Consider the following 26,586-nt stretch of genomic DNA (forward strand, 5'->3'; position numbering starts at 1 on the left):
AACCATCACTATAATCAAGATAATGAACATATTCATTAACATGGAGGGTTTCGCCCTACCCCTTTGTAATCGCTTCTGTCCCCAGCATACCTCTCCTTTTACGTCTGTCCCCAGGCAACCACTAATTATTTTCAGACACAATGGATCAGTTTGCATTTTCTAAAATTTCACATAAATGGAATCATAAAGTATAGATACTTTGTCTAGCACCTTCACAACTATAAACATAGTAAATTACATTTCTACAGGTAAAGCAGCTTTACATTCCTAGGATAAACCCCACTTGATCATGAGGTATTGTTATCTTTTTTATGTGTTGTTGGATTTGAATTGCTATGGTTTGCTATGAATTTCTGCATGTATAATTCCTTCCACAGTATTAATTAAGATAATGTTTTCTACATATGATTTGAAGCCTTTTAAATTTATTTAGAACTTCTTATGGCCCATAAGACATGTAGGTAGATGTTCTGTATGCGTTGACAATGCCGTTATTAGAAGTATTCCATAAATGTCAATTAGGTCAATTTAGTTGACAGTGTTGTTCAAGTCTTTATCATACCTTTACTAATTTTTTTGTTCAACTGTTCTGTCAATTATTAAAAGAAGAGCACTGACTCTCTAACTATGTAATTGTGGATCTGTCTGTCCCTCCTTTCAATTCTGTAAATTTTTAGTTATACATTTTTCCACAAGTTTCTTTTTTTCTACCTATCTTAGTGTGAAATGCAATGCTGATTTTGTGTGTTTTGAAACTCTTACTTAGCACATAAATGCTTAGCACTGTTATGTCCTCTCGATGAACTGATTCCATTATGAAATGACCTTTCTTATCATTGGCAATATCATTCGCTCTGAAATCCACTTTGTCTGAACTTAGCACTGCCATTCCAACCCTCTTTTAGCGTTGGCATGGTATATCTTTTTCCAACCTTTTACTTTTTAGGCTATTTTTGTCTTTACATTTAAATATAAATTTATATTTTGTCTATGTTTCTTTTAGGCAGTATATAGTTGGCTCTTGCTTTTTTATTCAATCTGAGAGTTTCTGCCTTTTAACTGGGGTGTTTAGGCCATTTAACTTGACTATAGATATGGTTGGGCTTAACTCTAATGTGTTACTTGTTTTCTATTTGTCTTATCTAAAGTCTTTGTTCCCTTTTCCTCTTCTTGGAATTATTTTTTACGATTTCCTTTTATCTACCTTGGTGGCTTATTAGCTATAACTTTATTTATTTAGTATCTACTTTACATTTTAAAGTATTCATCTTTAATCTGCCACAGTCTACTTTAAGTAATATTATACCACTTCACGTACAGTATAAAAATCTTACAACAGAGTATTTCCGTTTCCCCTACTGTTCTTTGAGCTATTGTTGTAATATGTGCTTTATACAGTCAATTACATTTTAAAGAGATTTCTAATGTGTCATGTGTGGATCTGTTTCTTTTTTTTTTAAATTATTTTCAGTGTTCCAAAATTAATTGTGCACCACGCCTAGTGCTGCATGCAGTATGTGCTCTCCACAATACCCACCACAAGGCTCACCCCACTCCTCACCCTCCACCTCCCAAACCTTCAGTTTGTCTCTCAGAGTCCACAATCTCTCATTGTGGATCTGCTTCTATTGATTGATTTATTTCATTATGGGTGGTACTTTTCTATCTCTTTGCATGGGTATTAAGTTTTCACTGAACACGAGACATTGTAGAATTCTGAACATTTTTGTATTCCTGTAATGTTCTGGAGCTTTGTTCTATATGCAGCTCAGCCTCTAGAACATGATTTCATCTTTTCAAGACTTGTTTTTAAGCTTTGTCCGATGAGATCATTCAGCCTTTAGCGTGGGGCTAATGATGCCCACTACTTTTTGCAATATCCTTCTGAGTACTGTAGCCTGAATTCATTATGTATAAAATGTGTTTGTAAACTTACTTGAAGCGGAAACAGCAGATAACAGTGGCAAGTGCAGGTCCATTCTCTTTGGCTGAGTTTTGTTCACTAGAGCCAGTTTATCATCAGCATGACAGGCTGCCATCAGCCCAGCCCAGACAGCAGGATCACCTAAACATAAAGAATATGGTTAGAGGTCTTGTTAATATCAACATATTGCTAAAAAATTATCCAAAGTGAGACTAAGAGTTTATAGATACCAAAAAATTAAATTAAAATTAAAAATAAATTGTATCTGTAGAAAAAAAATCCATTTTCTATATTTTTTAAAAAAGATTTTGTTTATTTATTTGACAGAGAGAGATCACAAGTAGGCAGAGAGGCAGGCAGAGAGAGAGGAGGAAGCAGGCTCCCTGCTGAGCAGAAAGCCCAATGCGGGACTTGATCCCAGGACGCTGGGATCATGACCTGAGACAAAGGCAGAGGCTTCAACCCTCTGAGCCACCCAGGCGCCCCCCAAAAAATCCATTTTCTTAAAGGAAACTAATTTATACTTCTTTTCAGACAATACATTACTATCCTTCAAGATCTGCCTTTTTTTCAAAATACAGCAAGAATAAGAAATATTCTATTAAGTTCTCCCATGGCTGGTTAGCTCAGATGCCTAGAGTACTGTGCTACTGTGGAAAAGTCAATTATATTTACTTTCATTGGACACCAAGGGCAAGTCTCAAAGAGACACATATGGTCATCATTCAAACCCTGTATTAAAGGTTCAATCATAGAAAAAGCAAGATAATACTATTTCTCAGTTTTTAAGAAAAGTTCGAGCCAAGGGAAAAGCTCACAACAACTCCATTTACCTATGTTCTAACAGCCAAGCATAAAGTCATTTTATCATTCCAAGTGAAGCAATTCTAGGATTATACAGCTGTTCACGGATTTGATCTTTCCTTTCCTTCACACCTTGACAGCAGCTTCAGGGGAGGGGGCAAGTAGCAGACTGAGGTAGTACTAATATCGATTATGCATACAGGTGCCTCTTTTTTAAAAAAGGTACTTGCAAAAAGAAGGTGAAAAAGAATTTAGAACTTAGATGAGTTTTTATTTTTTGGTCTCTTATAAGCCATATTTTGTAGGTTAATATCTGCACGGTCAATATCTTAGTTCTGTTATGCTAAAAAAATAATACTAATAATAATAATTTTGGGGTCCCTGGATGGTTGTTGGTGGAGCATGCAACTCTTGATCTCAAGATTGAGAGTTTGAGCCCCACAACGGGTGCAGAGATTACTTTGAAATCTTCAAAAACAAATAAACAACAACAACAACAACAAACAGACAACTAATTTTAAAATCCCACAGGGGTGCAAGTTAACAATATAGTCATTTAAACAAAAATTTTAGCTTAAGTTTTACATTTTTCCTATTTAACTGTTCCATCTAGTATATACCTCTATTAAATGTCTGAAATGTCTATCTATTTTACTTACAGAAGATCAGTATTATGTTAATAGTACAGGAGTCATTAGAAATCTTAGATAAAAAATCTTTATAAAAAATTAAATGTGGGGGCGCCTGGGTGGCTCAGTGGGTTAAGGCCTCTGCCTTCGGCTCAGGTCATGATCTCAGGATCCTGGGATCGAGCCCCGCGTTGGGCTCTCTGCTCCGCGGGGAGCCTGCTTCCTCCTCTCTCTCTGCCTGCCTCTATGCCTACTTGTCATCGCTCTCTCTCTGTTCAAATAAATCAATAAAATCTTAAAAAAAAAAATTAAATGCGTATCTCCATATTATAAAATAATTTCTACCCAAAACAATGACTACCTTATTTTAATTAATGAAAGACAGAATCAAACTCCAGAATAAGGAAATGGGGACCACTCCTTAGAATTCATGAGATCTGATTATTGTATAATGAAATGCAAATGACTAAGTCTTAGATCTGAGATTTTAGTTTTAACAATGCAACTAATTAAATGTGTGCCAGCCTTCTCTTTGGGACTCATTTTTCTATAAAACAAGGCAAGTGAACTAGATGATGGCTCAGGTGTCATCAGGCCTAAAACCCAAAATTCCAAATGAAGTGCACTCAATTTCTGAATATTAACTTATTTCTAAGATTAAGTGAAGAACTCCTTTTAGGGATCTTAAGGTATAGTTTTAATTTCAGGAGGAAGGAAATGGGTATTAGCTGGCTGTAATTTCTCCTGTCACAATTCAGAAGAATCATTGCTTTCATTAGCTTTTCTGTAAGTAATCAGCAACTCAAATTCCTTATGAAACCAAGTGATAATATAAATATATGTATATACTATGAGCCTAAAATTTTTTAAATATAATTTGCTAAAAATACTAACATCACAGAAGCACTACCCTAGCAGAGAATGGATTTTTCTAATTTAATTCTAAATTCTTGGGATTGTTTAAATTTCTGAAAAGATTCCTTTGAATACCATCTATCAAAACTATACTTTGATATAGTTCTACAAGTTCTACAAGGACAAAGATCTACGAGGATTAGGTATATAGCTACTACACATAACTACAACTAAATTTACTTTCACTGGACTCCAAAAACAAGTCTCAAATAGGAACTCATCTTCATTAGTCAATCCCTGTTCTAAGCATCTTATATGATGACTCTAATTCCTTGAGTATGTATTTCTCCAGATAATACGGGAAAAGAAGAAGATTATAGAAGACCTGTTCTGGGCAATCTCACCTTTCTAAAGTTTATGCCACTCACACAATCAAAAGCTAACAGATCTTTTACCATTCTAGATCCACGGTAAAAATCCTTGAGAGTAATTCTATCTAATACTTTATTGAAATAACCTCTAAAAATCAAAAACTTATCCAATGTGTAACAAAGACAAATCCAAATGTTTAGGGTCTTTTTTTGTTCTATTGCATAAATGAAACAAAGAATAAACCACAAGATGTTGGTCTGTTTACTTGTTTTATAAAATAATCTCTGATTTATTAAATATTTTGCAGTTAGGGCCTTTCCAATTTATTGTGAAGATAACATTGGACTGATTTTGTACGATTTGTTTCCTAACAGTTCCTAGCCAAAAGCAAAAGTTTTCTGACTTAACAAATGTTTGAAGTGCTCTGCAGGAAAAAAATTATTTAATTCAGTATCTCATATTAAAAATACTATTATATAAAAATACACACTCATAGGTATTCCAGTCCTCTAGGAATGATAATGGAAGTATATTGATGTGGTCATAGGTACTTGTTCAGTGATCATTGTGATCAAAGACACAAAGAAGAGCTAGCTCAGGTGAGGTCATCACCTTGACATTCCAACAATTACCCCAGAAGACATATCTCCACTCTTTAAGGAGCTAACTACCCATAACAATAACTAAATGACTAAGTATGTTCATTAAATAATTTAGTGGCTATAAGGTAAACCTCATTAAACCAGATGATGGAAAACAAAAAGAAAATTACTTCTTGAAAATACACAATTCAGAGTTTCAATAAAGAGTAATAAAGTATCTTTATGCAGATATTCCTTTTAGCCTGCTTCAAGAATTGGTTATTTCTTAATTATTAGCAGTCAAATGCAAGATAATCAAATAATATGCAAAAGCTTAGAATATTTTCTTAAAATTCCCTTATTTCATGAAATGCAAACTTTGTACCTACAGGTCACAAATGCAAAACCAGAAGAAACTGAATTAATGAAATGAATTATATTATATTCACCTGGAGAAAGAAAAGCTGCTTTCTGAATGGTCTTTAGTGCAATATTTTTTTCAGTTTCTGCTGAACTGCTTCCCATAGCTAATTGATTTACTGCAGTATACAGTAATGCCTTCTGCAAAAAGGAAAAAGAAGAGTATTAAGCAATTATCTTTGCAGCTCCGTGACTTTCAAATTGACTAAAAATAGGACTATATCAAGTATGATGTGACTTCCTAAACCTAGGAAGAAAAATTATTTTACGGTTTCATAAATAATATTATTTAACAAGTAGGACATTTCCTTTGTACTGGAGAAAACTAACCTTTCCATGATTTGAGTCCAAAATATGAGCCACATTTCCTGCTATAGCACCTCCCTATAATAGGAAAAAATTATTTAGATAAATGTAAAAACTTTCACAAATAAAAATTAATACTGATAAAAATCTTTCCATTTAATTATTTGAAAAGCTGTTTAATCACATTCATAACTTCCAAACTCCTGAAATATCAAATAATTACTGCTTTAAGAGACAAGTTTAGTATTTTTTTAAATTTAGTATTTTTTAAAAAAATCTTTTCTACTATGATCATTTTAACTCTACTCTTTTAAAATACTCATTAATGGTGCAAAAGTTACACAGTTTTATACCAAACACAAGTACATATTTCCTAACAATATAAAATAAAGTGAAAGAAAGAAAGAAAGAAAGAGAAAGAGAATCAGAATCCCAGAACTTATTTTAGGATTAACATGGTTTTACTCCACGGAAATAGGGTATTTTAAAGTCTTCTGTAGTGTCTGCTAAAATGAATAGCCAGAGCACCTTGAAGCAAATGACGGCTTCAATAACAGTCAACTCAAAACTGAAAATGAGAAAAACATATACATCATAATTTTCGTGTAGTAAATCTGAAATCCTTAATTTTTAAATTCAGTTAGACATTTTACCTGAAAGAAAGTGAAAGTGAAATAAAGTGAATTATGAGAATGATTTCATTTTAATTCAGAAGTACACTGTTCTCCTAATTTTATATCGGAATTGTATCAGAAATGTCTTGCACATCATAGTTAGCATATAAAGAATGCTAAGAATAACCTTTAAAAATATGTCAATATAAAACAAATAGAAGACGGATTAAAAAGAAAACAGAAGACACAGCAGAATAGAAGGAGGATTCAAGAGTTAGATCTGGGATGATCCAACACCACAAATACTAACTGGTTTTTGCACAAGTTATTTATTCTCTGTCTCAAGTGTTCTCTATAAAATGGACATTAATTGCAGCTACTTCATGCGGTTGTTGGAATTAAATGACAAAATATATATAAAATGGTTGGCACATAGTAAGTACTTCAGTCTAGTGTCTAATAATGATGTTCTTTTAGGTTTTCTGAACTACTATGTGCAAAAACGGGTAGGAATAACAAATAAGATCAGACCCGCACAGACGTCAGACAGTGGAATTACCAGATGTAGTAAGTGTTCAAAACATATCAGCTACTACCATTATGTTTACCCACTAATTAAGCAACTATGAAAGGACATAGTAACCACAGAAATTAACAAAATACTTTATAGACCCCCGAAAATATCTGGCTACTATGAACTAAAATACATAATCCCTCTTATAGAACATCAATGACTTCATGTTGCGATTCACCTTTTTAGATGTTAGACATTAGCAATGTCCTAGTTCTTATTTTCTTATCTTTGAAGAGCTTTTAAATAAAACTATCTTTTGGGATTCAAAAAACCCAACAGTTATTTCTTCCTAAATGGCAACATTATAAACATAACCTAATCACATAGCTATTAACATAATTTGTATGTATTAAAAAAAAAGCCCACCTACTTCTTTGTATCTTTCATAATGCCCAGAACAGTTCAATAGTACAGGAAAGAAACTCAATGTACTACTTACCAAATGACTAATAGCAAATCTGGTGAAAGAACAGAACTCCCTTGTTGCATTAGTTGTTTCCCAGAAGGATAATGCTAATATTCTAAAAATTGTATTACTTACTACATCACAAGTTACTTTATCTTTTTGCCAGAATTTAGAACATTACTTACCTTTGCACTTCGGTTAGTATACTGAGCAACTACTCGGGACAACAGAGACCAAAGAGCTGGATCAGCTGGGTTACTATAGAGATCATCAAAAGCAAAAGGCTTAGATTAGGGAGTTACTTTAAACCATGAAAAGTAAAAACAACCAACATTCTATTTAGTACCTAAGTTCAAAATCTTGTAGACATCTAAAACAAGTTCGTATTAATTGTCTATGTGTGAATGAAAGTGCTTTTATTTTCAGAAAACGTATCTTCTAGATACACCAAGAGTTCTTATGAAAATAAGAAGAAAAATCAGCAACATGATAATTACAAAGCCTAATCTAATTAAGAAAAGCTAAGGAAATTTAGTACATTGTGTTCAAGGAAAACATAGAGATTAAAACTGTGAAAGGAAAATAAATTTCATTTAGAACACTTTACTGCTGGGGTGCCTGAGTGGTTCAGTTGGTCAAGTGTCTCACTTTTGGTTTTGGTTCAGTTCGTAGACCTCAGGGTTAGTGATCAAGCCCGGCCTGGGGCTCCTCACTCAGCACAGTCTGCTTGAATTTCTCTCCTGCTGCCCCTCCCACACCATTCATGCACACACACTCTCTCTCTCTCCAAAATAAATAAATCTTTAAAAAAAAGAACACTTTACTGCTGAAAATAAAACAAATAACCACTACTGCTAGTAATAAGTGCTTTCTATTTTCTAAATTTGGAAGACATTAGTGAATGTTTGTGTGGCCAAAAAATTCCTAAAACCATCAAGGTAGACAGCATCAAATAAACGGACCATATCACTAACTTGAGAATAAGGAAGGACTTTTGTATTAAAATAACTTTCAGGCCTTAACTTACTGAATAAGAGCAAACTTATTCAAACCTAATGCGTAAGTGCAAAATTTCTGTTCTCTTATCTTCTTATCAACTGATTTAAAAAAAAAAAATCTTTATAGATGAAATAATGTGTATAGTCAGCTACCTGCTCCTAAGTGCAATTTCAGAAAACTACACTCTGGTTTACAAAAATATATGCTTTACTCATTTTATATTCTTAGTAAGGTCCAAATGTCAAAGATTAGCCCATCATGTGTAATTACCCCAAGTTCACAAGTACAGAATTTACCTGTGAACAGCTTTAGATGCTTGTCTCTGCACTGCCACACTGCGGCCTTGCAGTGCATAAATCGCTGAAATGAGAAGGCACTTTGGATAATCACTGTCTTTCTGTTTGATGTGCTTCAGCAATTCATTAAGTGCCGCTTTTGAAAGTGTAGCATCCTGCATTGTCAATCCAAGAGCACACAGGGCTTGAAGGCTTTCTGTGGTTGGTTCCTTTAAGATGGAGCTGTAAATATTTTTAGTTGTCTATTAGCCATAGTACTGTAGTCTGTAACTATTCGAACATATTTAACACTTAGTTAAAAAAAGCAATTTACTTAAGGATTTACCAAACTAAGCCCAGCTATAACATAAATATAAAACAGACTCCTTGGCTTCTGGGGACGGCAATTTCCCTAAATGTCTAAAGGAGTTAAAAATTCCAAGGGCCTTTCTCTTCTGTTCATTATATCTAAGCTTTAGAAACAAATGTAAATAGTGTTTTGGGGGCCTGGGTTTTAGAAAAATAACTAACCAGATAACCATATAAATAACCACAGATATCATAGGTTATTATTTTACTAATTTATTCCAAAAACATAGAAATAGTTACAAGTTATACTGGTATATATTTTTAAAGCTTTAATTTTAAATGAAATTTATCAGGTTAACTTGAAAAATAAAGACAAAAAAAACTCTTTGGGGACCAAAGAGGTCAAAAAATAAGCTAGTAAAACTCCCTTCATTAAAACTTTAAGATTCTACGAGATCAGATGATCAATTACTCTTTTAAACAAATAAATAATACACACAGAGTACAGGATGGTTTTGAAGGACTGGATGGACCCAGAGCTAAGAATTAAGCCATGATCTCTAGTTCCACCTATGACCGTCAGGTCACAATCAGGTCAGTCCAATTCCTTTTATTCACCAAAAAGTTCCTACAACATTAAAAACCTCCTTTTACATTGTTCCAATTTTTAATCCAATGTTTAATCTGGTCATGTTAAGTGCTGATGTCAACTATACATACCATTTAAATAGCAATGTCTTGGCTACATCCATTTTTCCTTGTTTATACTCCGTTACTGCCAGAGCTGTCAAGATATGGGCTTTGTCCCGCTCTGATTCAACAACAGACAAGGCCCTCTCATAGGCTATTATACAGAGTTGGAAACAAAACAAAACAAAATAAATACAATCCTGATTGACAAACAGTGAAATTTCTGCCTTCTTAATTCTATTTTTTTAAAGATCTAACTAAAAATATATCTTATTATTTCCTTATTTTCAAGTGGATGGAAAAATTTTTTAGATAATCTAACTTGGTTTAGTTGGTCCAAGGTGATCCTGGGGATATCGTTAGGATTATTATGAGGCATCTCCTAACTTCTATCTTCAGAATCTATAGGGGAGTCTTCAAGGGATGTGAAGGCCTGCAGCCATTGAGATACCACGAAAACTTCCAAATGCATACCAGTAACTCCACCAAGCTAGATACTTAATAGTGAGTACTGTTAAGTACTAGCATGCACACACACACACACACATATATATGAAAATATATATATATATATGAAAATGTACTCAATGAGCATTTTTGGAGAAAACAAAACACACTATTACCAATAATGGTCAAGGTCTTTACTTATCAGAAATTTCCATTTAAGCAAAGACCTCCTTTCAAATGCTAACTCTACTTTAAGTGATCTTGGGCCTCAGTTTCCTTGTGTAAATAATTTAAGATAACACTCAGCTCATAACACTGCTCTAAGGACTATTCACATAATAATGTACTAAAGGAGGGAACAGATAAAAAGTACCTAATATCATTCCTGACTCCTAGTTGGATTTTAATAAACATTGCAACCCCTACTCCTATTTTAATGTTCCATCTTTCTGCATGTAATCTTGTTGCGATTAAATTCCACTCAGCCCTGGAAAAGTAAGACACTCACCTTTGCTGCTTTCTTTATATAGACCTTTCATAAATAAAGCCAATGCAAAACCTATGATGTCTTCTAACTCTTCAAGGGGTGTTGACTTAAAAGCCTGGATAGCTTTATCATATTCACCAATGGAACTAAGAAGCAAAACACAACTTATTTTTAATAATAAAAACAATTTTGGCTTGTATCATAAGAATACAGAGAGATTATTATACCAAGCTTCTTTTACCTTCACATACTTCGTCTATCAGTGCTAAAGCTAAAGAAAAGACATGTTAAAATAGAAGGCATATCATTTATTTCAAATAAGATGTACTGGGGCAATTTAATTCCACGCTTTGTTTCTTTTAAATTACATGTGAAAACGATTAGTTCTGCTAAATTACAAAGTGTCTTTCTTATTAACAAACTTGAACTAAAATCCCAAGGCATAAAAATAATTTCAAGTTGACTTTTTTTTTTTTTAATTTTATTTATTTTACAGAGAGAGAGAGAGAAATCACAAGTAGGCAGAGAGGCAGGCAGAGAGAGAGGGGGAAGCAGGCTCCTCGCTGAGCAAAGAGCCCGATGCGGGGCTCGATCCCAGGACCCTGAGATCATGACCTGAGCTGAAGGCAGAGGCCTAACCCACTGAGCCACCCAGGTGCCCCCAAGTTGACTTTTATACAGAACTCTTTAAGCTTAATATATTGGTTGAATACTACCCTGTAAGTATGGTTTTAGCATCTCTGAGAAGCTTAACAAGCATAAAATACTTAATTAAAATCAAACCTAGCCTCTGTATAAACTGTTTACCTGCACGTCCTTTTTTTTTTTTTTGAGAGTATAAAGATAAACTGAATTTCACAGACAAAACTATAGATTATCTTTTCTGTATTTAATAGGAAGAAAAGTAAAAATTATTACATATGATACTAAAGTACAATACTTCTTTTCAAAGTTTATTTCATTTTATTTTTTGGAGAGAGTGCATGGCACATGAGCAGCATGGGTTGCGGGGGGCAGGGGGGCGCAGTGGAGAGCAGGGAGAAAGAGAGAGACCAAGAGAGAGAATCTTGACCAAGCTCCATACTCAGTGGGGAGCCCTCCACAGCGTTCAACCTCAAGACTCAGAGACAGTGACCTGAGCTGAATCAAGAGTCAGATGCTCTCCCAAAAGAACCACCCAGGCGCCCCTAAACTATAATCCTTTTTAATAACAAAAAAATAATTGCTTTGCTTATTTATTTGCCATCACCTGCACAGGATGCACTGTGCCCTTGAGATTCTTATTTTTCATATCCATCACTATAATCAGAAGCTGTTTCTGTTTTATCGTGTTATTAGAACTCTTTTTAGAAAATCCTTTTAATCTTGGGGGGGTGTGGGATCTAAAAATACAGGCAGCCTTTGATTCTAAAATTAGTCTCATAAAGGTGAAATATTTTAAAAATAAAAAAATTTAAGGTTTTTAAAGTCAAAAAACCTCAAATTTTGATAAATATTTTGGTGAAGGAAAGAGGGCTACCTCAGATTGTACAAGGATACATACATGTATTAGAAGCTTTTTTAAAAATAACACTATCTTCAAACATGTGATTACTTTTGTAGAGAATAGACTAGAACTAGTAAAAGCACAAGGGGCTTCAATTTTATTTGTAACTTTTCCTTTGGGAAAAAACCTTGAAGACAATGGGCAATTTTAAGATCTGTTATATTTGAGCAGTGACTATCATTAAATTATGCTGTATATTACTTACTGCATTTTGCATGCTTAATATATTTCATAATAAAAACAAATTTTAAAAGACATGATCTACTCTCAGTAGAAGATACAGATTTTTTTCTAAAATATTTACATTATATGGTGGGGCATCTGGGTGGCTCAGTTGGTGAAGCGTCCAAATCTTGATTTTGGCTCAGGTCATGATCTCAGGGTTGTGAGATCGAGCCCTATGTCAGGCTCTGTGCCAAGCATGGAGTCTGCTTAAGACTCTCTTTTTCTCCCTCTGCCTCTGCCTTACCCCCTTCCTAAAAAATAAATAAATAAATAAAAATAAAATATTTACATTATATGAAACCCAAACTAAAAACAAACATGATACTTGTTCCATATAATTTCTTACAACCTATCTTCCGCTACAACAAAACCTTAGAAATGACAAAATTATCAACTCCTAACCACAACAGTTTAAAAATACAGGAGGGAATAGCAGTCGGAACAGTAATATTTTCCTGTCTATGAATATGATTTTGTTACATGGTTATGAAAGAAAATAACTGGCTACCTCAGATCTCTACTATGTACCTCTTTAAAAGATGTAGGCACTAATCCCCAAATATCAAACTACAATTTTAACAATGTATTTCCAACTGGACCATTCCATTTGGGGTCAGTTCTCAGCTTGAGGAACACTTCCCTAAGTTGAACCAAAAACCTTCCCCACATAATACTTCTATTCTCTGGACCCTGAAGATAATGGAAAATCCTATAGATTTTTGTTTTCTTCATTTCATTCTAATTTTTTAATGCTGTCATAACAACTTGTTCACAACAAATTGCTACAACAAAAGCACTTAATATTTAGATTTTAGACTGTCAGGAAAATTACTTTAATAAGGTGATCTCTTACTAAGTGAAATCATTGATCATACTTGAGTTTTTAATTCTAACTTCTAAAATAACTGGGTTTTAATCTTTTTTCTTTCTTTCTTTCTTTCTTTCTTTCTTTCTTTCTTTCTTTCTTTCTTAAACTCTTTTTGAAGTAAAAAGTCTTGGACAACCTGAAGAAAGCTAAATGGCTCTCTCTCCATCCCAAAATGCTCATACACAAAAATTTTTTTATACTATTTCTAAACAGTTTCTAGACCCTCAATGGCCATTCCCCAGGTAAGTATAAGCAGCAAACGAATCAGAATAAATCCAATTCCTCTTCCAGTTAACTAGGGTTCTATTATAACAGACAGCACGTGCCTCTCTTTGAAATTGTACAGTCCACAACCATCAGTTCTAAATCTGCTTCTCACTAAAGCACAGTGGCCTTAGATATCGATGTAGGAACAGGAAACTATTAGCAAAGCCCAGTATTGAGGGAATTATGTATCCTTGGGAGATTTTCAGCCCACTCATCTATAAATGTCCCACTACTCTGGAAATTCATCACCGCCTCACTAGTCCCATAGCTTTTGACAGAAAAATCTAATAAAGTCACAGAATTAATGGGAAAAAATGTACTTACCATAACAATCTCCCATAATTTCTTACTGTAACATTGTAAGTATCTTGGTCTTCCGCAGTCTGTAACAATAACATTGCCCTTAAAAAAGGACAAGGTTTTTTAAGTTATATATGTATAACAGCATTCTTTTCCTCTTCCTCCCTAACAGAGATTTTGTAACTTTTTCTTTGGGAAAAAACCCTGAAGACAATGGACAATCCTATAGATTTTTGTTTTCTTCATTTCATTCTAACTCTTTAATGCTGTCATAACAACTTGTACACAACAAATTGCTACAACAAAAGCACTTAATATTTAGATTTTAGACTGTCAGGAAAATTACTTTAATAAGGTGATGTCTTACTAAGTGAAATCATTATCATACTTGAGTTTTAAATATTCCAAAAAACTTGATCTAAATATGGGAAACAATGGTGTCACGATTTTAAGTTTTGACATTATTTCAAGAATACAGCAAACAATCTTAAAAGTATTTATATCAGTAGTTTGAATTAGGAAGCCAGGAAATTTGAGTGCTTTCATGTGCCCTTAACTGTTACATACAGAAAAATATTTAAGCCGTACTTAGTTAAGAAAGAAAACAATCATAAGGAGTCCCTAAAGGCCTTATTATTTTTTTAAAAGATTTTATTTATTTGACAGACAGAGATCACAAGTAGGCAGAGAGGCAGGCAGAGAAAGAGAGAGGAGGAAGCAGGCTCCCTGCTAAGCAGAGAGCCCTATGTGAGGCTCAATCCCAGGACATTGGGATCATGTTCCGAGCTGACGGCAGAGGCTATAACCCACTGAGCCACCCAGGCGCCCCTAAAGACCTTATTTTTATCTTCTTGTGTTCAGTCCCTTTGGGACAATCAGAAAAATGTCTTAACAACTAACAGGAGTTGGATATTTAGTAAGATTTTTGTTTTTACTTTTCTGCTTTTTTTAAAAATAATTTTTATTTATTTATTTGACAGAGAGAGAGAGAGAGAGCACAAGCAGGCGGAGTAGCAGGGAGAGGGAGAGGGAGAAGCAGGCTTCCTGCTGAGCAAGGAGCCTGATGTGGGGCTGGATCCCAGGACCCTGGGATCACAACCCGAGCCAAAGGTAGTCGTTTAACCAACTGAGCCACCTAGGTACCCCACTTTTCTTTTCTGTTTAAAACGGATTATCTAGGGGCCGCCTGGGTGGCTCAGTGGGTTGAGCCGCTGCCTTCGGCTCAGGTCATGATCCCAGGTCCTGGGTTCAAGCCCCGCGTTGGGCTTTCTGCTCAGCAGGGAGCCTGCTTCCTCCTCTCTCTCTGCCTGCCTCTCTGCCTACTTGTGATTTCTCTCTGTCAAATAAATAAATAAAATCTTAAAAAAAATAAATAAATAAATAAAATAAAACGGATTATCTAGGAATAAATACCCAAGGAAATTTTTTAATATGCATGATGTTAAATGAAAAGCAAATATTTGCCAAAGCAGTCTAAAAGACAGTATTATATAGTATATTAAAAACTGTAATGGTTAGATTTATACCTACTTTGTGGTTTTGAGCTTCAAATAGTTGTTTAAAGGGAAAAACAACAGCAGTATCAGTCAAGGAGGAGGGGTGCCTATCCACTTGCCTGTGGAGCTGCTATTTTAAGTTAAAGGTATAACTAGTGTTAGATTCACGGTGTTTGTGATTATAGTACGTAGAAAAAAATAGCAAGTGCTGTAAAGCTGTCTAGTTTCTTTGTTTAAAAATCCTGCTCACTGTTGCGTTCTACCATATTTCTACAGTTTATTTACAGATAGGCTTATTGTAACATTGAAAGAAACAGACTTGTGGTTTTTTATAAATCTCCACATACACCTGGAAAAATACCCCCTTGATCAGACAGCCTCCAGTACCATCTAGTGATGGCTCCTTTGAACTACCAAGAGATCCATAAAAGGACGTGGCAAAGCATTTCGGGCACCTCAATTATTTTTTATCTGACAAGCCTTCTTCTATGTATTTTTCAGATTTAGGGCAATGATATGTGCAATCAGGACTTTTAACTTTTCACTTAGTGCTCACAATATTAAGAGTAATTTTCTTATTTACCAATCTATTCATTTGCAGAGAATAAACCTTCAAGTTGACTTCATTTCCTATGCTCCTGGTTGGTCATTTTATTGAGCATACTGTCATTTCTTCGACGTGCCACGTCCACTCCTGTGTCAGACCAATTGCTCTTGCTGTTCCTTCTGCCTGGATGCTCTCGCCTCTTAACCAAATGGCTTAGAGCCTCACTTCATTCACGCCAATTGTCACCTGCCTCCTTAGGAAACCTCTAACTCTTAAACCCCTCTCAAACTCACTACCTGCCTTCATGTTCCCTGGCCCTTTACCCCATTTTGATTTTTTTTCTTAGCAATTGTACCATCACAGATGTTGATAAGCTCATCACATGTCTCCCCACATCAGAACGGGGGCTCCATGAGAATGGAGCCTGTGTCTGTTTTATTTCATTGCTAAGTTGCCAGTGCCAAGGACAATGCTTGGCACAAAGCAGTTCAAAAGCTATTGAATGAATAAAATACAGATCTTAAATTCACACAAATATATCCTAATTTTCTCATTTCTTCTCTGAATGAACCTACGTGTTTTTTAATAAAGATAAACAAAGTCTAAAGTGAAAGATTTTTCTAAAACAAAATCTGAGAGGTTTTTTAGTTTGTTTTTTGTTTTTTTTTCCCCTTCTCTGTCTCTCTCTTGGATTGAGCCACAGAAACCCAAATACAGCTGAAAATTTAAAATTGCATCTTTCCATCTTACATTCAAAGATATAATAATAGATAATAAGAGATCAGGAAAGGAATCAGAGCTTTTGTTTAGTACCTTCTTCATGAACTGAGACTAAATTAAAAAAAAAAGCCAACTAATAAATAAGGACCGCTTTTAATTAAATGTGGAGTTTACCTCTGGTATGCCTCTGTGGCTTCCTTTTTCAGTTGTAGATGTTCATTTAAGTAACCCAACATTGTGAAAGCTGGAGCATAATTCTGAATTCTTTCTGAAAATCCGAAAAAATCTTTTCTTTACATGTGCATGGTGGTTGTCGTAAAATGTTAATTTTCAATATCTTACATGCTAGATTACCTCCTAAAATCACTAGCATTCTTAAGAATAATCTGATATTTTTCACTATAAAATACTAGTAATCATTTTATAACTTCTAAATGATTGAGTATTTTATACTTATTTACAACTTCTAGTTGCACCTGAAAGTCTAAACATTGTTATCCCCAAAGTGTAATAATTTGAAATTGTAGTTCATGTTAACACTAGTCATAAGATTTATAAGGAACTTCAGTTCTTTGGCTAATGAAGCTTTCCTGCAATTTTCTTGATGGTTCTGTTCCAATTTCTATGTGTTAAAAAAAAATGAACTCAGTACTGTTCACTAGAAACCCAGGATGACTTGGACACTTTCAATGCAGTATTTTGAAATTCTAATGTCAGAAAACATCATGTATGTGCTAGCATACAGAGAAACACATCTGATTTACTTAAAAGTAGTATTGGGAAATAAGCCTTCAAATCCCTTAAATTATTTGTTTGTTTTGTTTTTGTTGTTTTTTTTTTAAGATTTTATTTATTTATTTGACAGAGAGAGAGAGAGATCACAAGCAGGCAGAGAGGCAGGCAGAGAGAGAGGGGGAAGCAGGCTCCCCGCTGAGCAGAGAGCCCGATGCGGTACTCGATCCCAGGACCCTGAGATCATGACCTGAGCTGAAGGCAGAGGCTTAACCCTCTGAGCCACCCAGGCTCCCCAAATTGTTTAACAATGTGCAGTGCAATCACAATTTATGTGGGTAGACTCTAAAGTTAAAGCACAAAGTGGGGCGCCTGGGTGGCTCAGTGGGTTAAGTCTCTGCCCTCGGCTCAGGTCATGATCTCAGGGTCCTGGGATTAAGTCCCGCATCAGGCTCTCTGCTCAGCGGAGAACCTGCTTCCTCCTCTCTCTCTCTGCCTGCCACTCTGCCTACTTGTGATCTCTCTCTGTGAAATAAATAAATAAAATCTTAAAAAAAAAAAAAGCACAAAGTGAAATATCACAGTCAAAGTTATTCTTGAAAACTCCTGAAGTCACAAAAGAGAGGAACACCAAAACTGAGTCAAACTAAGAAGAGATTCATGCCTTCCAAGCGCACTCTGAGGAAAACCGTCAGCAAGACAGACTGCCTGCATTCTCTCTGCTCCCCCCACCCTTTTCCCTTCCCTTCTTCCTTCCCTCCTTCCTTCCTTCCTTCCTTTCTCTCTTTCTTATTCATTTGTTCATTCATTCATTTATGGCAAAGTCACATAGAGTTGAATTTAAATATGACATATTAATATCACATATAGTGATATGGTACCACTATAGGATAAAAAAACTGGGATCTTCATAACTGTCAGGAATTCTGTGTTCATTGTTCTAGGTATCTGAATTTTGTAGAAAGCTAAGATTTATGTCTCTGTATAAATCCTTTACACGTTACCCATTCTAACGGAAACTTCACAGTAAAATTTCTGATCTATACACTCTCACAAAGTTCTAGATATTCTTTAGTCATTCATTTTGGCATATTGCCTAACAAGTAGTGCTCTGAAGTGCTGGGATTTGTTTGTCAACTAACTGCCTTCTGCTCAAGTATCCCAGGCTCAATGCAGGAAGAGTATTAGAATCCTCTCCATACCTATGATGAGAAATTTTCTCCTCTGCTTTTCAGTTTATCTGATTCTTCATAATATGGAAGTGTCCCTGTGCCTGCTTAAACTTCTCACTTCTTTATTTGTCAAGGGATAAATAAAAGACTAGTGAAACTAACATTTCTTGAGCATCTAGGCTATGCCAAGTACTCTGCAAAACATTTTGTATAAATCATCCCATTTAAACTCTAAGTAACAGAAACTTTCATTCTTGGATTATGGATGAGAAAACTAAAATTCAATTGTACAATATGCCCAAGGTTTCATCATAGCTACTAAGAGGCAGGGTAGAGATTAAAACGTCCTGGTACTTTTCCACCCTCCAGCCACCATCACAAGTGCACTCCTTAATCTCCTTATCTCACCCATCCCCTCTCTACACCTCCCCTCTAGTAACCACCAGTTTGTTCTCTATAGTTCTTGGTTTGTCATCTCCCTTATTTTTTTTTTTTAAGATTTTTTTTTTATTTGAGAGAGAGAATGAGAGAGAGCATGAGAGGGGAGAAGGTCAGAGGGAGAAGCAGACTCCCCGTGGACCTGGGAGCCCAATTCAGGACTCAATCCCAGGACTCCAGGATCATGACCTGAGTTGAAGGCAGTCGCTTAACCAATTGAGCCACCCAGGTGCCCACTCTCTTGCTTTTTAACTTTGTTCATTTGTTCTGTTTCTTAAATACCACACTTGAGTATAATCACATGGTATTTTAGTCTTTCTCTTTTGACTTATTTGACTCTGTCTCTATTTGACTTATTTTATTTAGTATATTTAGTATATTTAGTATACTGAAGCTCCATTCATGTTGCTGCAAATGGCAAGATTAAACTAGTAATAAAACTAGTAGATTTATTAAGGAAGAAAGAAAATTATTACAACAGAAGGTTAATGAAACTTCACCGTTCTGTCCTTTTCCTAAACCTAAATGTGTTTTTCCAGTATCTTGAAGAAAAATCAGGTATTAAAGTAGGAGGTTAAACACACTAGTTTTGGAAAACAAAACAAAACCAAACCACTAGTTTTGGAATTTAAAGCAGATTATGACATTTAATGTTCACACGTCTACCACCTAGCAATTATCATTTCTACTTTACGAGGCTAATAGAAGTTAAGAGAAGTAATAAAATACTCGGCCTAAGACTGCAGAGAAATAAATGGCAGAGAGAGAACAGCAACCACTCAGGCCCATTAGGTTCCAAAATGCTTTCTACTACAACGTGGAATCAGTTTTATTGGAAGCATTAGGTAACAGCAATTTTCATCACTCTTCAGAAGTCATTTCTATCATTTGAAAAGGAGACTGCTTGGCCACTGGGTGAAAAAAAGGGCAAATTCATGTCTTAAGGAACACTAATATTTTATTTAGAATTAACTAATTTAAAAAACTGAATTGTTTCAATGGTTATTCAAATACTGAACACCTTACCTATGTATTTACTCAAAACAACTTGTGCTGCTGGAATAGCATTCATCTGAACAATGTTGTACCGGTACAGCTCTGTATCTCTGTTGCTTTTGTCTTGCAGTGTCGTACAGACCCAGTACGCATAACCTATTGCTCCCTCAGTCTATAAAAAGAGACAAAGTTAACAAGTAAACACAGGATAATAAATATACCAATAAAAATTATAAAACAGTAGACTTCAACACAGTAAATATCACATCTTAGTCTTAAGTCCACCCCTAAGTGCCTCTATATGAAGACTCACTATGATTCAGTACAACTAAGAGCATATTTAAATTACTTGCTCCAACCCTAAGTAGAAGAATCAAATGGGATTTAAATAAAGTGCAGAAAACAGTGTCACCCAATGGGGTTGATTTCCTTCCTCTCAGCACTGCTCTTACAGATGAAACTAATAATTACCAATCTAAAGGGTTCTAAAACACTTTCATAAATAATCAAGAAATGTCAACCAAGTCTAGTCCTTATCTCACGCTGGTTTTTTCCTAGAGTCTCAGTTTCAATTCTGAATGACTACTTTATCTATTAAATTCTATGTCATTTCTTCATCAACTTTTGAAAGATAATAGAAGACAAAAATGAGAAGTTCTTTAAAGACAGTGTATCTGTTTCTAAGACAGAATAAAGAGTAGAAACAATCGCCATTATTAATATGATACCACTCTGTATTCATTTTCTCGACAAGCATAATACTTAATTCATTAACGAATCCTTAAGAATGGTCAAATTCTTACATGCATACTGAGTTCTGTAGTGTGCCTGAAAAGATCCATAGTGTCATAACTCCCAACTGTCTCTGCAATAAGAGCCTATAAAAGGAAAAAAGAGGTTCTTAATGTGTTTAAAAGGAATAATAACATAAGTGAAACTATTTGGAAGAATCAAAGGTATCCTAGCTATGCTTAAAAGCAGAGCTAATTTAAAAAAAAAAAAAAAAAGCAGAGCTAATTTCTTTTTTAATTTGTTCCCATGGCTCAAAGGACCAGAATGACTTATTTTTTTGTTTTTGTTTTTTTTAAGATTTTACTTATTTATTTGACAGAAAGAGACAGCAAGAGAGGGAATACAAGCAGGGGGAGTGGGAGAGGGAGAAGGAGGCTTCCCACCAAGCAGGGACTCCAATGTGGGGCTCCATCCTAAGACCCTGTGATCATGACCTTAGCCGAAGGCAGATGCCACCCAGGTGCCTCCCAGAATGACTTGTTAAATTGGCCCTTAAACTGGAAAATGCTTTCAGAATTCCATCTGCAATCAGGTAGTAGTGGAATAATCCACATAAAATTCCTCAGAACGCTGATGAAGTTGCACTACCTTCTCCCTTCCCTTTCACCCTTGATCCGTTCATACCAGTGTTTGTCTGGAGTAGGGTTCTTTCTTAATCATAAGATCACCTCAGATTCACCTAGATAAGCTTTTTTTTTTTTTTTTTTTTAAAGGAGGTCCTTACCGCCAGACTTCTAGTTTCCTTGGACCTGAAGTAGAGTCTCAGCATATTTATTTTTTGAAGTGCCTCAGAATTTTAAATAACATACCTGTATCTTTAAATTTATAGACTATGAGGTAAGATAACATTACTTTCAAACTCATCTACCTTTTATAAAAAAAATCATATATCACTAATATTATTTAAGAAATAATATTAAGTCTCACTTTTACTGTTACCATTTAATTAAACCTACCAGTTAATGTCTGAAATAAATTATTTTTAAAAATAAAAAAATTGAAAAATTAAAAAAAATTACTTAGATGGCTCTGATTAGCATCCAAAATCTCCTGACCCAGAGCAGTACTACTCAAAGTCAAGTACCTGGACCAGCACCAGCACCTGGGAACAGTTAGAAATGCAAACTCTTGGGCCCCCTGAATCCAGTAACTTACACAGAGATTAGTAGTGCCATTGCTCCCAGATGCTACCACAGTTCAGAGAACCACAGTTCATAGAGTTACCTTTCTAACTCTACTTGCTTCACCAATTAACTAGAATTTGACCCAAAAATCAGAAGTAGAATAAAACATATCTAAATTCTGATTATTAATTTCCTGAGATGGGTGATGCTCCTGCTATTCTCTGAACCAAAACAATCAACCACTTACTAATTCATTACAACTTCTCAACTAGGTAAGACCCTGGGGGCCATCAGCCAAGCCCCTTCTTTTTCAAGGTAGAAAAATGAAATCTAGCAGTGATATGTTCCGATAAAACAATCGGGTCAACGATGGACTTGCATTTGTAACCAAGTATCCTGATTCCTATTTGGCAATACACAAATCTAGAGTGTGAACAGAAGAACAATACTCATAAACCACCATCAAATCAAACATGAAGGTTTTACAGAAAATGGGAAAACATAATCAGAATGATCTTTGTCAATGTTAATGTTTTTGGTAAATGTGCATTTAAATAACAGAGTTCTGGGTTTTTTGTTTTTTGTTTAGCTCAAAGCCTCCCCCACCCCAGACCAAAGCTTAATCATACAAGTTGTATGACCCTAGGCACAATACTTAGGATCTCTAAACTTTAATTTCCCCATCCATGAAAAGTTTAATAACAACCACCATCTCAAAGCACTGATGGAAGATTAACTGAAATAACATATACAAAGAGACTAGCACAGTGACTAGCACAAAGGAAGTCCTCAAATGTTACCTGTTATCATTATTATCATTGTTATTTGAATTAATAGTTACTTATACCACTTTACATTAATAGGTTGTTTATATCCTGGATTATTAATAAACATATATATCTTACTTGTCCAATCCAGCACATTAAATAAGATGGATCAAGAGATTGAGCCATTTTGAAAGCTTCATGAGCTTGCTAGGAAAAAAAGTAAAAAAAAAAAAACCATGTCATTTTATTAACTTAGTATTAAACTGCTTGTGTTTAAAAAGCATAAGAGAATAAGATAAGTCACACTTGTCAACATAAAACACTTATAAATCTAAGATTTCATTGTTTAAACAAAACTAGTAATGTTTAAAACCGTGTTTTAACTACCTAGTCTTAAAAACCTCTAGGTACAACAGATCTCTCTACCAGCTTAGGGGTTCCGGTCCCCACTGAAAGGGCAATACAGGGGTGCACCTCATAGTCTGTAGAACCTCTAACCAATCACCCATCCATTTGCCAGCCACAGTTTGACAGAAGTACCTACTACCCCCTCCTGAAGCTTAACTGGTAGGATAAAAACTAACAAACAATGACACGTATCTGCTACTGGGCGAAAAAAGAATGAGCAACATAAACCTGTGCCAAGCACTCAGGAAACTTTAAAGATACCTCAGTTGGACTCATTAAGTTACGTGCTTATTTTTCTGCTCCAAATACTTATTGTTACATGCTGCCTGATACTCTACTCAGTAATATGTACATGATGGCAAACAGTCTTATTTTTCTTATGAAAAAGGTAGCTCATAGACAGCAACTGAGTTGTGCTATCATAAAACTACATTCATAGCTTATTAACTAAGATTTAGCTTTGTTTAAATTTTTAAAAAATATTTTCACATTTTAAGATCCAAATTAATATTCTCCTTCATTCTGTTTACAGTTTTTGAAGCAATCTAGGAGTGATTTAATTTATCCCTGAAAATATTACTGAAGCTATTTTAAAAGGATGATATCCAATATAACAGCCGAAACAAAAAATGGTGCAGATGTGCTATTATCTACAGATTTATGGAAACTTTCTTTTTTAAAGATTTTATTTATTTATTCGACGCAGAGAGGCAGGAAGAGAGAGAGGGGGAAGCAGGCTCCCCGCCGAGCAGAGAGCCCAATGCAGGGCTCGATCCCAGGACCCTGAGATCATGACCTGAGCCAAAGGCAGAGGCTTAATGCACTGAGCCACCCAGGAGTCCCAGATTTATGGAAACTTTTAAACATGACCTATAGACACGTTTCCAATTACTGTATTTTGCATTCTCTAATATAAAACTGTTCAGGCATGACAAATTACATTGTGGCATCTAAAGGAATTAATATACACTACAGGCCCAATCGAAATCACCCAAGCAGAGGTTAAACTTAAGCTGCAAGACAGTACTAATCATCCCCAGGACTTCCTCTCCCCACCCCTAACAGATCCTATACCAAACTCTTCTTACATGTGTATGGATAAAAAGAAAAACACCCAAATATTTCACAACAGAACTGTTCTAATCTTTAAATGAAAACGCAACATAATCATAAAACCAGAATTTCTTCAGTTGTGTGGAAAGGAAAATAAATCTTACCGTTCACTATTCATATCTATAATAAACTAAATGTCATCAATTATCTAGCATACAGGAGAGCATACTGAATAGACAATAATATTCAAAGTAATTCCCCACAAGAAGATGAGCGATTACAAAGAGGTCATAAATAAAGAACGTTTTTACTTTTAATGTGACAAAACAGAAAATACATTTACCTCAATGTTTTCATTTGCAAGGTATAACACTCCCAAGTTGGTCCATGCAACAGCATTCTAAAAAACATATATATACACAATTAGGTTCCTGCCTACATGGCAGTCTCAGAAAATTATTAACACTAAATTCTTAAGTTCTTTATCATTGATAGACACAAAGAACACCCACAATTTGTTCCGACTGGATAGACTTGATGAAACAGTGTTGAGCAAGGGCGTAATTTCTAATACCTGAAAAATACAGAATTTGATGAAACTGAACTTTATTACCTAAAACCATCTTCTAAAAATATTGAAATGTTACTCAGTTCTTACCATTGTGACATGAAACCACTCCAAGAGCATTCCAGTATAAGTGATTTTTACTGTCAAGTCTCACTGCCTTTTTCAGACACTGAAAAGTAAAAGTGGATTAATTTTTATATCTTGGAACATCAGCATTTATATCAAGATAAATGTGGTTTTACATGATAACACAATAGTATCTACTTTATCAAAAACATCTATCAGAAAAGCACTTTGTTTTTTAAAAAGCTTATAAAAAAATTTCTCAAAACCATACATGTAAAGATTTCTCCAACAATTCTTTAGGATCATTTGTATTGCTGCCTGTTTCTGCTAGATGTTGTGCTTGGCGATAATAATTAATTCCAAGGTCACACCATGTATTAGATGTAGACATCAGTTTTAACGCACGACCATAACACCTATGGAAATACAAAAATAAATGTTACATTTTGTTAAAAATGTCCTAATTCAAAGTGAATGTCATTAACTAGCAATCTTTGTAAATTACCTTCCTCCAAGATGGAGGAGCTCATTCTTCTTTAATACTTGTTTTTCTTCTTTCTGACCTAAAAGGACTCCTAAAACAGTAACATTCACTTTAGATGGTGAGACAGCATACAGACTGGTACAAGCATCCCCAACTAGCTTCCAAAGGCAAGAGACATCAGCTTGATGTTGCAGAGCCCTAAAGAAAACAAACAGTGTGATTCTTATACATTTTTTCCAAACAATGGGAAATTTATCTCTCTCATTATAATCTTAATTTTCAACTACTTCCTTGGTTTGGTGCAGTGAATGCTTTACTAAATTCTTTCTAAATGGATCACATTTTATCACCTCCCTATTAGGAAGAAGAAAGGAAGGGAGGGAAGGGGAAGAATTGATCATTTTAAATGCCAGACATTTTGCAAACATGTGAAGACCCATATTTACTGAAGCAAATAAGACTGAATGCACAAACTTAAAAGAGTAAGTAAAAATATTAATTATGGTGATAAAGGTCACTTCTTTTTAGAATGCGAAAAATCTCATTCTAATGGATGGAAATGGAAAAATCCATTTCTCTTCAGTTTTCTCTTCTCAAGATCTTAGAAATAAAACATGACAATTTCACTTAAGCCAAATCTCAATAATCAGCTATCAAACAGCTATTTTACTGGCAGATGGACAAGCAGATGGAACATTTCTCATAGCCTTTTCTACTAAAAAAGTCCAGCCAAAAATCATTTTCCAATATCTTCCTGAGAAATAAGATTAATTACGGCAGTCATTGCTGAAAGCCCACTGTGAGGATCAGGAGGAAGGACAACACCATTTGTAGTTCCTCTGCCCAAATACCTTAGCATAATTTCTAAAATTGACAGCATGATAGAGAGCATAATGCTAAGTGAAATAAGTCAGAGAAAAGCAAATACCGTATGATTTTACTCATATGTGAGATACAAGAAACAAAACAAATGAGCAAAGGGAAAAAAAAAAAAAAAAAAAGAGGGACAGACCAAGAAACAGACTCTTAACTAAAGAAAACAAACTGATGGTTACCAGAGGGATGGTAGGTAGGGGAATGGGGAAATAGGGGAGGAGAATTAAATAGTACACTTGTTGTGGGGAAAAGAGGTAAAATAAAGTAAAATAAAAAATACCTAAAAATAAAAAATAAAATTGACAGTATGAAAGAAGAAAATAGAGTGGAAAGAGAAACAGAGGTAATTTCAACAGCCTAAATTCTTATTTTCTTTAAAGCTCAATAAAAAAATAAAATATCTGTAAAGTGAAATAACTTCTATCACGCTTACATAAGAATTATGGTAA

General features: G+C 34.7%; 1 protein-coding gene across 3 annotated transcripts in view; it reads right to left on the reverse strand.

Annotated features, from left to right (window-relative positions):
• LOC111148327 (tetratricopeptide repeat domain 37) overlaps nt 1-26,586 on the reverse strand; it is an 88,413-nt gene that overhangs the window by 18,643 nt on the left and 43,184 nt on the right. For all 3 annotated transcript variants that reach the window (XM_022504834.1, XM_022504832.1, XM_022504831.1), the window contains 17 exons: nt 25,283-25,459; nt 25,049-25,193; nt 24,802-24,880; nt 24,656-24,717; nt 24,487-24,543; nt 22,821-22,889; nt 20,803-20,877; nt 20,030-20,171; nt 16,836-16,929; nt 13,923-14,000; nt 10,714-10,838; nt 9,789-9,912; nt 8,781-9,002; nt 7,671-7,743; nt 5,916-5,969; nt 5,615-5,726; nt 1,937-2,065 (listed from right to left, as the gene is read on the reverse strand). In XM_022504834.1, the coding sequence (XP_022360542.1) occupies nt 1,937-2,065; nt 5,615-5,726; nt 5,916-5,969; nt 7,671-7,743; nt 8,781-9,002; nt 9,789-9,912; nt 10,714-10,838; nt 13,923-14,000; nt 16,836-16,929; nt 20,030-20,171; nt 20,803-20,877; nt 22,821-22,889; nt 24,487-24,543; nt 24,656-24,717; nt 24,802-24,880; nt 25,049-25,193; nt 25,283-25,459 (1,817 nt within the window). The remainder of the gene's footprint in view (nt 1-1,936; nt 2,066-5,614; nt 5,727-5,915; nt 5,970-7,670; nt 7,744-8,780; nt 9,003-9,788; nt 9,913-10,713; nt 10,839-13,922; nt 14,001-16,835; nt 16,930-20,029; nt 20,172-20,802; nt 20,878-22,820; nt 22,890-24,486; nt 24,544-24,655; nt 24,718-24,801; nt 24,881-25,048; nt 25,194-25,282; nt 25,460-26,586) is intronic.

Source organism: Enhydra lutris, unplaced genomic scaffold (assembly GCF_002288905.1).
Source record: "Enhydra lutris kenyoni isolate GAN:26980312 unplaced genomic scaffold, ASM228890v2 scaffoldscaffold19, whole genome shotgun sequence".
NCBI classification, from domain to species: Eukaryota; Metazoa; Chordata; class Mammalia; order Carnivora; family Mustelidae; genus Enhydra; species Enhydra lutris.